This window comes from Salminus brasiliensis, chromosome 1, assembly GCF_030463535.1.
Source record: "Salminus brasiliensis chromosome 1, fSalBra1.hap2, whole genome shotgun sequence".
NCBI classification, from domain to species: Eukaryota; Metazoa; Chordata; class Actinopteri; order Characiformes; family Bryconidae; genus Salminus; species Salminus brasiliensis.
This window is the reverse complement of record NC_132878.1, coordinates 57,581,588-57,597,868: the sequence shown is the minus strand read 5'-3', so window position 1 is coordinate 57,597,868 and position 16,281 is coordinate 57,581,588. Positions and strand designations below refer to the sequence as shown.

The 16,281-nt window shown below is 38.7% G+C and overlaps 1 protein-coding gene across 1 annotated transcript; it reads right to left on the bottom strand.

Annotated features, from left to right (window-relative positions):
- Positions 1 to 5,521: 5,521 nt before the first annotated feature.
- On the bottom strand, positions 5,522 to 13,497 carry opn8a (opsin 8, group member a). Its single transcript, XM_072696747.1, has 4 exons — positions 13,424 to 13,497; positions 8,777 to 9,070; positions 6,908 to 7,239; positions 5,522 to 5,940 (listed from the first exon to the last, which is right to left on the bottom strand). Exons 1-4 carry the CDS (start codon positions 13,494 to 13,496, stop codon positions 5,596 to 5,598), a joined length of 1,044 nt encoding a protein of 347 aa, XP_072552848.1. The 5' UTR covers position 13,497; the 3' UTR covers positions 5,522 to 5,595.
- Between the last annotated feature and the right edge of the window lie 2,784 nt (positions 13,498 to 16,281).

Below are 16,281 nucleotides of genomic sequence, written 5' to 3'. Positions count from 1 at the left end.
GAATGTACAAATTTTGTTATTGTGGAGGATCATGCAGAAAATAGTAGAGTGCAGCACTTAGTGCAGTACTCTAGCAGCTACTTTTAATAAATAAGTATTTGTGCAAACATGCAATGTGCAACTATGTGCAGAAGAGTTTAGTGATGCAGTGAGGTAGTATTTTGTGCAAAATGCTTTCACATTGTCTGGGATTCACATCTTGAGGTGAATAAGTGTGTGAGTGTGTGTGTGTATGGATGGGTCCATCCATTCAGTCTCTTGAACTCAAAAACATTCTTATATACCTGGTTGCCTAGCTAGCTACCTACTAGCTGTCTGAGGTGACAGACTAAATAGCCTGCACTAATTGTGCAGGTCTCTTCCACTAGCATGTTGGCTCTTCTTCTCTTTTAGTGTAACATATTTCAACCCATGGCTGATATCCTTGTTTAGAAAATCTCTAACGACACACAAAACAACTCTTGACAGGACTATTCCGTATGCCAATACTTCCCCAGATTGTTAGGGTCAATGATTTTGTCAGTCCAGTAATGGAGGGAAAACATCTGGGGCTTGAGCGTCTTAAGCCACCCCCTGCTCCGCTTATGTCTTTAGTAACTACAGAAAAACATGTAGGACTGGTTGTGGCAGCAATGTAGCCACAGTGGTTTAGATATTCCCCAAATACAGATCTATAAGGTTCTAATTGTGGGGGATTTTATCACTCACTCATGACCTTAACTTAAATGTGTTTTTAAGGTTCACATAGATTGTTAAAGGATTCATACTTTAGATTTAATCACACTAGTAAACTAGGGGCATTAAGCACACACATACATACACTCAACTCCAGCACCCAGGGAGCAGAGAGGGTGAAGAGCTTTGCTCAAGGGCCCAACAGTGGCAGCTTGCTCTGCCCGGTATCATACCCACAGTCCTGTCATCAGTAGCCCGGAGCTCTAACCACTGAGCCACCACTGCCCCACAATCTCAATTTGGTACTTAGATTCAGAATTTAGTTAGTCTTTGTCAACATGATTCTATCTCTGATCATTGCCCAATCATGTGAAAGGTGATTCCAGACCATAATGTCTGCATGTTGCCCAACTATTTTAGCAAACATACTTTAATGACTTTACCAGTAAAGGCGTTTATTAATAACCTTCTAGCCACATCCATTATCTTTCTATCACACCCTGAAGATCTTGAGCAAAGAAAATCTACAATCTCTGCTCTGTTCAGAACTCAGATAATGTTGTGCTTATCAAGATTTAACAAATTAGGGAGAAAAGGCTAGCCCAGTGGTACAATAACCACAGACATTCTAAAACAGGCTGCTTGTAACTATGAACAAAAATGACAACACACAAAACTAGAATGTTTTCAAACTGAATGCAGGCATGATCCTGATCAAGGGTCCTTTGGTATTATAATAATTTCTTAATCTACTGACTTATAAAACGTTTAGTGGTTTTGCTCTGCATTATCTAGGAGAACTAATTGAGTCCTATAACCTGTCACAAGATGCTGGCCTAATAACAATCCTAAAATAAAAGAAAGAAATGTAGGGGGGAGAGCAGAGGGAAGAGCTCCCCAACCTTGGAGGAGGACTTTAACACACTCTCAATCTTTAAATATAAATAAAAACAACTTTTGTATACATAAACTTTTGGTTAACGTTGAATGTTGCAACTTATACTTTTATTAACGTTTTTCATGACTTCCATTCAGATTTTGTTATTACTATTTCTTAACTAATTTGACCAATTATTTGTCATTATTATTGTAGGCTTTTCATACTAGTAACACTTTTAAACTACTAGTATTTCCAGCACAGCTTTTTGTTCATAATAATTGTTGATTACTACCACCTCCCTGTCCACTAGACTCTATGTACAATTCTTTTCACCTTCTTGCTCTCTCTCATGTCCAAAACTGTCCCTGCTGTCTATTTCATACTAGTTAAAGTATGTTTGTAGTCTGGGTGCTACAGCCTGCCTGTCCTTTGGTCCAGTTTCTCATGTAGGCTATTCATTCTGCAGTATGAATTCCCTTTCGCCCTCTTTGAAGCACTCATACATCCTTGCATGGATTGGTCATAATTCTCCTTTATATTTCTTATATTCTCCTTTATATCTCCTTTATATATTCTCCTTTACAAGGCTAGCTTTCATATTATTTTTTGTCTGCTATAGTGTTGACCAGAAGTGGTTTCCCTTTGAGTCTTGGTTCCTCTTTGTTTTTTTCCTCTTGCTCTAAAGGAGATGTTCCTTGCCACTGTCGCAATTGCCTTGCTCAAAAGAGGCCTAGACCTGGACCTCTATAAAGCTGTTTTGTAACAATACATGACCTCAAACGTGTTAAAATATATAGACTGTGCTTAAAAGTCAGATCTGTCCCAGGAAACCAATTCATTTCATTGAATTCTCACAAGAAGGGTGCTTATACATCCAACCAGAATTCTGCTAGGAGCTTGTGGATGTTTTTTTTGCATATTTATTAATAAGGAAAAAGGCCCTTTGCTATGACAGCTAAAATATAGCTCTTGGGTGCATTTTTCCTGGTCATCTTTGAGGTGTTTCTTCAGTGTGTGGATGCTCAGATCTGGAGAAGGCTGTAAATAAATCTACTGAATGAAAAAAAAAATACATTTGGTACATTTATTATAAATACTGTCTTTAATGAAACATAAAAACATAAATATTGGGATGTTATAACAGCTTCACAGAGGTAATCATTGTAATAGGTTAGCTATTTGCGCAGAATAATCTAATGAAAAAACATATAATTGAGTGGAAGGAGTGCTGTGACTCAAACTGCACCAAAACGTGAACAGCAGAGTGACAAAGGTATTTACAGTGTTAAACAGGTCTACTATTGTTTAGGAAAAGTTACAATTAGAGTAATTTCATGACCTTTTAACGTGGAGCTTTTTCTTTGTAATCACTTTCAGTGAATGATGCCTGTAACAACTCCAAATGACTGCAACAGTTTATTTGCTAAAGAGTTTAATGTAATGTTGATCATAAATATTGATGGGTAAGTGCACTACATTCTGCAGTAGTCTTAACAGCATTGTTCAGCAATAGCATTATTGCACATATGATGAATTAACAGCCTATATGAACTAGATGAATACAATGAAAGTACACTCATTGTCTCATTGAAACTATATTGCTGCTCAATGTGTATTTGTTATATCCTCTAAAAATGTTGCGTACAAGTTCGTATTGAGTTCATTTATAATTGATGCTTTTGACACATAAACACATAAAGGAGTCAGCCACATGAGTGCTGCTTCTCAAAGTATGCATTCATGTCATTCATATCATGACAAATAATAACAAATAATAATTAAAAAAAAATTATATTTATGCATTCACATTGTATGTAAATCCAAATGCAAATAATAAATGTAAAGAAGCTGTGACATAATATGGGGAACTACCTTATATTTCATTGCATTCTGATTCTGCATTTCTGTCCATATCATATCTCCAATTCAGCAGTTGCCTCTGAGTGGATAAGGCTAATTTTCCCTGTAGCCATGAAAGCCATGAACCCCCCTGTTGTGTTGTCATAAATTTTGACATATATAATATTTTTCTTTATCGAACATATATTTTTTATGATTCATTTATTTGGTTGCTAAATAACTAAATAAATGCATTCATTACTTAAGTATTCCAATTATTTACTGTATGATGCTGCCATATGATATATATATATATACATACAGTGGGGGGAAAAAGTATCAAAGATAGACCTCAACTATATGAGACAAAATAAGAAAAACAATTCTGAAAATCACATTGTCTGTCTGGTTTTTAAAGAATTTATTTGCGAATAATGGTGGAAAATAAGTATTTGGTCACCTACAAACAAGCAAGATTTCTGGCTGCACAGACCTGTAACTTCTCTAACCTCTGGCTTCTCTGTCCTCCACTCATTACCTGTATTAATGGCACCTGTTTGAACTTGTTAACAGTGTAAAAGACACCTGCCCACAACCTCAAACAGTCACACTCCAAACTCCACTATGGTGAAGACCAAAGAGCTGTCAAAGGACACCAGAAACAAAATTGTAGACCTGCACCAGGCTGGAAGGACTGAATCTGCAATAGGCAAGCAGCTTGGTGTGAAGAAATCTACTGTGGAAGCAATAATTAGAAAATGGGAGACCTACAAGACCACTGCTAATCTCCCTCAATCAGGGGCTCCACGCAAGATCTCAGCCTGTGGGGTCAAAATGATCACAAGAACGGTGAGCAAAAATCCCAGAACCACATGAGGGAACCTAGTGTATGACCGTCAGTAACACACTACGCCGCCAGGGACTCAGATCTTGCAGTGCCAGACGTGTTCCCCTGCTTTCCCCAGTACATATCCGGGCGCGTCTGAAGTTTGCTAGAGAGCATTTGGATGTTCCGGAAGAGTATTGGGAGAATGTCTTATGGTCAGATGAAACCAAAGTGGAACTGTTTGGTACAAACACAGCTCGTTGTGTTTGGAGGAGAGTGAATGCTGAGTTGCATCCAAAGAACACCATACCAACTGTGAAGCATGGGGGTGGCAACATCATGCTTTGGGACTGTTTCTCTGCAAAGGGACTAGGACGACTGGTCCGTGTACATGAAAGAATGAATGGGGCATGTATTGTGAGATTTTGAGTGCAAACCTCCTTCCATCAGCAAGGGCATTGAAGATGAAATGTGGCTGGGTCTTTCAGCATGACAGCCAGTGTCACATGACGATCTCAACCCCATAGAAAGCCTTTGGAGGGAGTTGAAAGTCTGTGTTGCCCGCCGACAGCCCCAAAACATCACTGCTCTAGAGGAGATCTGCATGGAGGAATGGGCCAACATACCAGCAATGGTGTGTGCCAACCTTGTGAAGACTTACAGAAATAGTTTGACCTCTGTCATTGCCAACAAAGGATATATAACAAAGTATTGAGATGAACTTTTGTTATTGACCAAATACTTATTTTCCACCATTATTTGCAAATAAATTCTTTAAAAATCAGACAACGTGATTTTCTGAATGTATTTTCTCATTTTGTCTCTCATAGTTGAGGTCTACCTATGATGTCAATTACAGGCCTCTCTCATCTTTTTAAGTGGGAGAACTTGCACAATTGGTGACTAAATACTTTTTTCCCCACTGTGTGTGTGTGTGTGTGTGTGTGTGTATATATATATATATATATATATATATATATATATATATATATATATATATTTTTTTTTTTTTTTTTTTTACTCCCCACACACAGAATTGCAGCATTTGACCCAATTTCATCATTACATCTTAGGTTTATATAACCAGAACATGATTCAGTGCTACAAAGATCTTTTCTCACTGCTCTGAGGTGTAAATACAGCTTCCTTAGGAGGCATGAGTGCCTGCTGCTTATACACAGTTCCAGGTCAATAAGCAGCCCTTTCACAGACCATTGTCCTTTGGAACAATCAATGTCAATAATCCAAACACCAAAAGTGCATAAAACTCCAAAAGTCAAACACCACTGGGCTCATCAGACTGCAGGCCTTAGAGATATTTCTGTCCCTAGCATAGACTTGTCATCTTGACATCATGCCTGCTTTTCAGTGTGGTCTAACAGCCCCCTGAAGCAGAGCATTGACTTCTCTGTTCTCTTGGACTTTTGAGTATCACTGAGATCTTCCACTGATTGTGCTCTTCTCCCGCAGGGGGTGACTCATCCTCAGAATGGCACCAGCAGTAGCTCCGGAGCTGCTTCAGCTCCTGGCGGAAAGACTTGCGGAAGATGTAGTAGACGAAAGGGTTGTACGCTGTGGAGCATTTAGCAAACAGGCAGGGGAGCATGCTGATGACAGGCGTCACGCTGTCCTTGCCCTCAGAGTGAAACATGGTCCAGAGGCTGATAGCCACGTAGGGCGTCCAGGAGACAATGAAGCCAGAGCTGATAAGAATGGCCATCTGAAACACCAGAGGAAGACTTCAGCTGATTGAAGGAGCAAACAATACTTCCAGTGTGCCGCAGCCATCAGCAAGAGCTCAGCTGATACAGCCTGAAGTTGTTATGTTAGCCACAGTGTAGAACTATGAGAAAAACCTTCAGGACAGTTTCTAAAGGATATATTTCAAATACTGCAGTTAGCAACTCCTTGCAAGTCATTGTTGTGATGTTGCTATAATATTAATTAAATTGATCATGCATGAATATCAGCTACCCTTGCCTACTGAGAGGTAGCATGCAAGCATTGGGGCATGTTTAAGAAATAAAATAAAATCATGAGCACAGTTAGGATGTGACTTTTATATGTAAATTGCTTAATGGAACCACACCTGTTTAGGTATTGTTAATAAAATGTGACATCATTGGTGCTGACTACTCTTACTGTAGCATCAGTCAGCTTGATGCTTTACCACCAAAGTTTTGGTAGTTGTTCCTGTGTCAGTTTTATACCCTGGTCACTTTCATGTTTTCCAGTTATGCCAAAAACAAGACTGGACAACCATAGGGGCACAATGAGCGAATCCGAAATGAGTGTTCTGTGGAGGCAAATGACTAAACACTAAAAATGAACTCTACAGTATTTGAAACATTTGGAAACACACATTCACATCAAATAGATGTTGGGATGTAAGATGTTAGCATTACTGCTACTGAGGGCTGACTGGTTGGTGAGTTGATCAGCTTACATGTTAAAAAGTTAAAAACAAAGTTTTAAAGTTCTGTTGGAGAGAGGTGATGTATATCCTGTGATACAAACTAAGCTGAAATTCTGTCAGTCAAATGCTTTCGCATTCAGCATATTCATATTTCACACAACATGATTCTTTTATCATGAAGCTTTTGATGGCTAGTACGGAGACATCACATCTACAAAGGTATGATGTTCAGACCCTGTCAGAGTCAGACATTGAGAAAACAAAAACATACCAGTGTGACTTTCCTCTCAACATAACCTGAGTTGGGGAGCATTTCATGGCTCTGGATGGTCTGGTAGACCTTGTGGAGCTTCCAAGCGATGCCAGAATAGGAGAATAGGATGACTCCACATGGGATAATGGTGCACAAAACGGCCAGAGACATAATGAATGTGGAACCATTCAAAGAGTGCTGGTAGCCAGCCCAGTCCACCGAGCAGGCCAAGCCAAATGGCTCTGGTCCATATCCCCCCCAACCCAGCAGAGGAAACACTGCCCACAGCAGCGAATATAGCCAGATGAATGCAATGAGAATACTTATGGTCCTTTTTTGAAACTTGTTACCTGCAACAGACAGAATTTTAACATAAATGCAGAATTAAAAAATTACATGGAAAACAAATGCAGACATTAAGTAATTAAATGAATATTCAATTTGGAATCCAAAACCCTTGGTTGGATGCATCTAACATAAAAACCCAAATTGCACAAAATAAGGGCCTAACTAATTATTAATTATTTACTGTCAAAATAAAAAAAGATATTGTGGTTTGTGATGGTATTGGGAATGTACTGTATAAACTGAAATGCTTGTTTTATTTGTAGACTATAAAAGGCCTACATGGATGTTCTGTTCAACTTGATCTGCCAGACTTGCTAGATTATTCAGTGCAGGGTTGATTTTGACACTTACATTTCATTTTGTGATTTTTTTTTCTAATGTAGTCTCCATGACTACATTTACTGTTACTAATAGTAGTTTTGTCTTCATGTTGAATTAACTTTAGCTCTTTTGTATCTCTACTCTATTTCAGTGATGTGCAGAAGATTAGCTGTTTGTGTTAACTTTAAAACGAGTTCTGTTTCTTTTTTTCTGTCTTTTTTCCATTTTTCTTCTCACACTATAATTGGGCCATAATGCAAACAAGGTGGTGGCTGATTAGAAAACTAATCAGCTAAAGGGCACCATCTTCTGCTGTCAAACATTTGATCAACATGCTAAGCTTTATTTGCCCTTGATGTACTCAAGTGAGCTGTAGACCTCCAAATAAATTGGACAACATGAATTCGACCTTTCTTTGTGCAGAAAGAACTTCTTGTTTGTGTATTTTGCCTTCATTGGCAAGGTCAATGACAGTAAATGGTTTTCTTGAATTGCATTATTATGCCAAAGTAAACCTTGGAATGTATCACAGTCCTTTCTGCTCTTCAAGGTTTCTGCCTTTGGAAAGTCCACTTTAGCTCACAGGGGTTTTCTAAAGGGTTCAGGGCACTTCAGAATGACTATGGCAAAATTATGAATTTCTTTTCAGTCAACTGTTGCTTTGTTGATGAAATGGTTTGGATCACTCACATGCTGAAATGTCAGTCTTTGGCAAAAACACATCCTCTGGGCTGTGGCAACCAGAGTTTTAGCCTAAATCTAAGCAGTGAATCAAATATCTAACACTATAATGAAGAGATATGTATCTTTTCAGTACATGCATCCCTCCCCAGCCTTTTTATGCAAGAATATTCGATTAGACTGATGAGTTTTTCCTGAGTAATTATAAACAATTACTTACTGTAGCCTATTTAACCATTCAAAAGGTCCTTTTCTTTCCTTTTTTCTCCTCTCAGTTCACTCAGCATGATCGACATGTAAATGCATTACTCTATCACACACCTGACACATTAGTCTTTGTAATAAACTTCACATCTAACAATAATGATGTTGTTAAATATCATAAACCTCCAATGCTCAGCACATTAAAAAATCTAATTTATGGTAGAGTATGCTGTGTGGTGTGTGTGTGTGTGTGCTGCATGCTCTTAGAAAGTGGTCATACATATTGAAATGAAGGAAATAAAGGGGTGTTGTATGGTCTACTGCAATTGGTACCTGATTTGCGAGTGTTTCCTGTCACCAGGTATCTCACCATGGCCATGACAGCCAGTGTCACAATACTGGCCACGCTGAAGATCATTCCCATCAGCCCATAGTACAGACAGGAAGAATCGCCACCAATCCAGGCATGGTTGAAAGCTGAGGCAATGGACAGCGGATACATGCTCAGTGCCATCCCGATATCTGTAACAGCCAGATTGACAGTGAGCAGCTCCGGGGCTTTCAGGAGACTGTGGCGTCGAGCAGACGTGATCAGGACGGCAGCGTTCCCCAAGATGGAAAGGATGGCTGCGGGGGAGATCAGTGAATAGGGAAAAATAAAGCGCTACTATAAAGCAGAGACATCGGACCTCATTCACCAAAATTTTCTAAAGTTTTTTTTTTTTGGGATTAGGGTTTATCCATGTGATACGTCCAAATAATAGCCATGTGTTTTTAAACGCAGAATTTTTTTAATCTAGCTCTGTTCAAATAATGATGGTCCCATTGTCTGCATAAATTCCTATAACCTCAAATAGGAATACACTGGTGAATGACAGAAGGTTTTAAAAAGGGTGGTGAATAAGGGTCTTACTTCTTTGATCTTACAATTAACATGTGGGAACAGTTATTAGCACATTTATTTTTGGGCCCTACTTTGTGCAGCCCCTCCATACCAAGATAAGATCATTAACTTTCATGGTAACAAAACAAAAAAAAGCCACCTAAAACAATCTTTCCTTATTCCTCTCCTTCACAACTCATCCCTTGATGACCTCACCCTGGACATCACATCTTCTAACTACTTGCCTTAGGTAGACGACCACTAAAGGCAGCTAACATTAAAACTCATCAATCACCGCAGACCCCTCACACATTTAAATGGAATTTTGAAAACTGCCCCATTGAGACCCACACCTCCACTCTGTGCCATTGTTTCATAAAATTCTGTAATATGCTGGTTTAGATTGTATGTGCCTGCACATATATTCACATATTCTATACATATCTGTTTCAGATTTAGGATGTTTTAGAACTACTATCTATGTGCAATGTACTTCGTAAAACCAACTGTCTCTAATTCTGAAAACCACATTTGCAACCACACTGACACCTAGCAGATACAGCTGAACACCTCTTCTACATAAGCTGCATCACTTCAGCAAACATCAGGCGCTTATGATTGTGGTCTCACCACAGCAGAGGTTCCCTCATGTCTGGAGGTGACATCTAATGGTAGTTTTGCTGTGAAGGCTGGGGTCTTTCAGGACACGGTTAAGCATGTCAGACACAGAAGAGGGAAACGGGTCCACGGCGAGGAGAACAGATAATTTGACCTTCAGTGGAGCTGTTTTTCTGTTTTTGTGTGATCTTTGACTGCAGCTCACTAGTGCCAGTACCTACAGTATATAGAATGACTTTGAGCGCATTATTAATGAGTGTAAAAGCAACTTAGACTGGACCACGCATTCAGAGTAACTTCACCTTGGGCTTGGACAAAGATCCAGGATTTCAAAGGAGAGATAAGACATCTGCTTTTACTTACACTCGGATATTCTTCCTATTCCACACAGTTGGTCTTCCCATTGACAGCAGCTTGTGCTTTTTCCAAGTCATGTGATGTCAGCAATCACATCTTTTCAAACTACCACTAACACAGCACCACTAGACAACTGAAGGCTCTTGGAGGAGAATGCCATCTGCCTATGCTGTGATATCAGCTGCCTGCATTGACTATCATCACACTGAGTTGTAGGGTAGAAAGAGTCATCCTACCCACCCCAGAGGGAGTGAGGCTGTTATGCTCTCTTGAACCACCAGCCAAGAATGGCTGTGGAATCGCTGGGGATCACAGTTGTGTACGTAAACAGAATGAAATCATTGCAAAGTCCCAAACCAAATGTCTCACATATTTGATTAATTTGCTCCGTATCTCCAACCCTAGTGCCTGACCTGCCTTTATTCATTGCCACATCTTTATACTGTGTATGAATATTTGAGATAACTGAATGTACATTAGTTGGGACTTAATCAATTAACGATTAGTGATTTCCTTTTTTCCAAAGTAATTATATGAATGAATAATATTTTTCTACACTCTAATTAACTAAATCCTTCCTTGTTTAATCAGGTAAAAAGCTTGACATAGCAGTTTAAAGTATTTGTCTAGTCAGAGAGAAAGCATTCATCTATATGGCGGGAACCAATGATCTTCTCTTTGCTCTGGAATATGTACATACAATTGATTTCCAGAATAAAAAACTGGATATAAGGCTAGACAAAGCCGAAGCGATTTTGAATAGCTATGTTCTTTGATTCCTTTTGGGTGTATCACCCTTCTCAAAAAAATAAAAAAATAAATAAAGCACTGTGTAAAAGTGCGGGGCATCATATGGAAAGAGCCACAAAATAAGCAATTTATATATATATATATATATATATATATATATATATATATATATATATAGATATATAGAGATTATTGAATATCTAATCTACAAAAAAATACAAATAATCAAATAAAGAATACATTGACATTTTATGCATGTAAGAATTTCTTAATTAAGTCATATGCAAACCTCCCCTATAGAAAGCTCAGTATTTACAACTACCATGTATCTCTCTCTATATTTGTATAATACCTGTTTTTATGACCATGTATATAAATGCACACACAGCATATTCATTTATCCCTGTTGACACATTAGGAATGCATCATTTTTTTTCTTCCTGATCTCCTTGTGCTCTCTGGAGTTGTACTGCTGTGGAGCACTGTTAGGAAATATTATCAGCTCTATGGTTGCTCCTTTTTACAGCTCACTGAAGCCTTGCCATCTAATCTATTAGAAATGGGTTTTCTACATTAGTAGGTCCTCCTTGCAGAAGCACATAGCAGGGATTAATATAATAACAAAGAAATCAAAGGAGGATCCTCAGGGTCCTGGCAGATTATTTTGGAGTGAAGCACCTCTACACTTCTACACATCCCCAGAAGGCAGAAGGTTATGTTGAATGACCTTTTGGAGCTAACCTTCCGAAGAGACATGGGCTTTTTCTGAGAAATGCTGCATTCCATTCCAAAACCAGACTAACCAGCCTGACATTTGTGCAAATGTTTGCTATGTGTAACAAATTCATTCATTCATTCATTCAAGATTCATAACTTCTCCTATGCAGTACTGGGTTCATATCACAAGCAGCAGATGCTGCTGCAAACATTCTTGAAATATGTGTGACATTGGAGTACCGCAATGGATGGAGGTACAGTAGAGAAAATCTGAGAAATGTACAGAAGAAGCAGTTCTTGTAATTCACAAGCATAACAAGCTTGCAGAACCAGCAGTATCTTCACATTAGCTTTGGGGTTTTTTAAAACATCCTATACAGAAAAGGTTACTTTACAGATTGTTTTACTTTCCTTTATGCAGTAACTGTTACTGTTAAACTCACAGATATAATATCCCATCAAAAAGGCCTTTCATGTTATAGGACCTTTCATGTTATAGCTTTTAGGCACTTGGGAGGTCAGTGTGACGTTGACTATGATATGCTTACACCCCATTTTTGAAATAAAGATATCAAAGGAATGTCATGTTTTTGTTTTTTTGTTTGTTTGTTTTTTGCTAGAAGTGTAGGTAATTGTATTTTTGATAGTGTATTCAAATGAATCAAGTGTCTTTGTTAATGACACCATAAGCCATTATAAATATAGCCCCACTTTACACGCAATACAGCAATACATTGTCCAAAAGAATCCAGACACCCCTTCTATAATTAGTGAACCATTTGCTTGTATTTTGCACGCAGTTGCATCGTGCCAAATGCCAAGTGTCAGCTAGAGCAGTGGTTTTCAAACTGTCAGTCAGTGTGGGGTTGAATAGTTTTTTGTTTTTTTTTCATGAGAGCAGAGCTTGATGGATTGCATTTGAGAAGGGGGAACCACTCCACTTCACAGCGCCGCTGCTGCTTTCAACCCAGTGAACATTCTGATATTGAATCAACGCTGAACTCACCTAGTAGCTGTTCTGTACTCTGTGTAAATCATTCTGGATGAATAGACCATTAAAAATGCTCTATACTACTTGACATAAGCTCTTATTTTACATTAACTTTTTATATTAGATGGATCAGGACCTTGTAGTACTAGAAATGTTTGCTACCGTTCTCTATCTACCTTTCTCCAGTAAGTTAATAACTCAGTTAACAATTTCTTAAGTTAACTATTTCATTTATTTGTTGAATTTAACACACACACACGCACATATATATATATATATATATATATATATATATATATATATATATATATATATATACATATATATATATATATAACACATGAAACATTTTTTATACTAAATTTAGTTCGAAATGACTTTTTTATTACTGTCTTATTAGAGGTGACAATATTATAAGCCAATGGTTTGTTTGTTAATGTTTTATTCATTTTTTATTGTTAAAAATAGATCACATGAGACACACTGTCACACAAATTATTGAGCATAAGAAAAAAGGAAATCTCCATTTTTTTTTCTCAGGAAGCATGTATCATACACATATACATATATAATAAATACATATTATACATGTTTTATATACATGTTAAAAGTATGGAAATTAATGTAAAATCTCTTGGTTAAGATGATGAAATTAATTACTTACCCACCACCAGCAGGAACATGCCAGCGCTATAATCAACAGCAGGGGATAATTTAGAAGTGTATTGCTCATCCATTTCTGCTCATCAGTCAGAGCAAACCACCAACCACCAACATCAAAAACATTTCCTGACAATTCAAGCTCCAGCTCTATCTCCCTTCCAGCGCCCTCCAGTTTTGCATCCTCTCATCGTGGTCATCAGGAGAGCCTGTGGAGTAATTTGTTTCCCCACCTCTGCAGGAATAGTAATCTCCTTGAATGCGGATATTCATCAGTGCGCACACCCACAGCTACAAACACCCCCCCCCCCCCCATCCCCCATCCACTTCAGATTTAGAACTGACGGGGTGTGCCAGCATGACAACCCCTCACTGTCTGCTCCTGCCTCATCTCATGCTGCTCCTCCAGACACAGGTGCAGTCTCAGGGAGGTTCCAGCACTTTCAGCACTCTGGGACGAAAACTGTGTGGTCTTACCTAACTGCAATCAAAGGGATGACTCTGTGTGAGAGTGTTTATTTAATACGAGTCAGCTCGGTTTGCTGTGTTATGGTGCGTAAAGCCGTCACTCTAAGTGAAGTGCGCCGAGAAGGCAGAGCTCGACACTGAACAAAGTCGTCAGAAAGAAACCTCCACACAGCTGTTACTCCTGCTTAGAGTCTGCAGGTGATTTCAAGCATGAAAGTAAAAGCCACTCTCTCAAGGAGTGCCTCGATGTCAGAATATGTGAACACACTGCACTCAGAGTTGGCAAAAGTTGAAACCGTAGCTCTTGCATGAATAAAAAAGGAAGAGAAATAGGAGTCTTACTTCCTTTAACCTGCTCTACTCTGTTTCCATTCAAGTATTACATTCAGAACAAAATCTTTCTACAGCTTTCAATTGTGCATCACAGCTTCACAGAGAAGTGATTGGCTGTTCACTCAGAAAATATGCCTGGCTAGTGTGAACAGGCTAAAGTCCAAAGATCCCCCTAGGCTTAAAAACTGTCAAATACAAAAGTCAGTATGGATACATACATCCAAAGGAATCAGCCACATACAGAGAGGATGACACTGCACAAACTGCTCTCCATCATGGACAATGATGGTCACCCACTACAGACCATCATTATGGACCAAAGGAGCAAGTCCAGTGGCAGGTTGCTGTCACAGAGCTGCTCTACAGAGAGACTCAGGAGATCCTTTGTTCCGAGAGCCATCAAACTTTTCAACTCTTCCCAGTGGGGCCAGAAGAGGGAGGAGGACGGATGAGGACTGAGTCTCTTATGTTTAATCATAGGTTTAATCTGCACTAATTACACTTTACTGTACATCCTGTACATCTACACTCCTGGACACTACAGACACTTTACTTTACCAAGACCAATATATGCACATTAAATATGTGCATAAATTCAGTATTGTCATCTGTCTGCTTCATTCCTTATTCTTTACGACTAAACTGCCTTTCATTTACATTTACATTTACATTTACATTCACGGCATTTAGCTGACGCTCTTATCCAGAGCGACTTACAAGGTTACTCGTATTACAAAGGAGGGCCAATGTAGTGTTAGGAGTCTTGCCCAAGGACTCTTATTGGTGTAGTGCAGCACAGTCACCCAGGCCGGGAATCAAACCCCAGTCTCTAACATGGTGTGGTAGCTCAGTGGCAGGTAGTGGTGTTATCTGTTGCGCCACACCAACCACACCAACTTTCATCTCGGTTGGTTTCAAATGCATTTTATTTTTATATCTATCTATCTGTGTCTGTCTGTCTGTCTGTCTATCTATCTGTCTGTTGATCGATCGGTCGGTCTGTCTGTCTGTTTGTCTGTCTGTCTGTCGGTCGGTCGCTCGGTCGGTCTGTCTGTCTGTCTGTCTGTCGATCGGTCAGTCGGTCAGTCTGTCTGTATGTCTGTCTGTCTGTCTATCTATTTATCTATATATCTATCGAACTATGTGTCTGTCTGTCTGTCTATCTATCTACTGCAACTTTTTTGATTGGTTTCATGGGAACCAATTAAACAAGACCAAATTAAATATCTCAACACAACTAATAGAACAAGTGCTTCAAGTGCTTAATGACCACTGCAGCCTCACAATTATTCACTACTAGAACTCCTATGCACAGTCACACAGCACCCACAAAGACTTTTCCCCGCCCACACTACACCTGAATTGACACCCATCCAGTGTCTTTTGTAAATAAAATAAACATTCAGATTATATCAAACCTGTACATTTATAATAACTGCTTTTACCAGTGCAATATTGTAAATAGAGAGTATGTGTAGTGTGTGTAGTTTATGTACTGTATAATGCGTGTATATGTATAGCATAAGTTAAGGTGTAAATATTCAGTATTTCTATTTTGTAAATATGTGTTCTTTTTTGTACTACTGTGAGGGATGACCAAAATGTTCACAGAGCAGCTACTGGGTTCAAACCATGGAGAAAATTAATGTTTTCTAATGTTTTTCATTGGGCAGCAGCAATATACTATAATGGTCCTCTCTATATATTAAGAATATAGGACATTCACTTCATTAATGTGAGCAAGTAGCACTGACGCTATTACAAATGTCAATATGAATATTTTTTTTATGAGCAATATAGGAAAATTTGATGATTTGTGAACGAAAATCACCAGGATAATCATGATATAACCCTTCTGTAATCCTTCAGTTTTTCCTTTCTAATGAGCATCCCCATTCTGCACTGCGTCCTCTCTCTTCTTCAAATTATGGGATTTAACCAAGTGGCATACCCCCCTCCTCAGTGTTCATTTGTGATATATGATGTGGAAAACCTTACCTTTTCTTGTACCCCATGAGCCCTGTGAGTCATCCTGCAGAAAACCCTATGGCAGCAGGCGCC

Coding starts and splice junctions, on each gene's coding strand:
- opn8a (XM_072696747.1), bottom strand. CDS start 13,496: ATGGATGAGCAATACACTTCTAAATTATCCCCTGCTGTTGATTATAGC. Junction 9,071..13,423: donor CATGTTCCTGCTGGTGGTGG/GTAAGTAATTAA, acceptor TCTCCCCCGCAG/CCATCCTTTCCATCTTGGGG. Junction 7,240..8,776: donor AGGAAACACTCGCAAATCAG/GTACCAATTGCA, acceptor TGTCTGTTGCAG/GTAACAAGTTTCAAAAAAGG.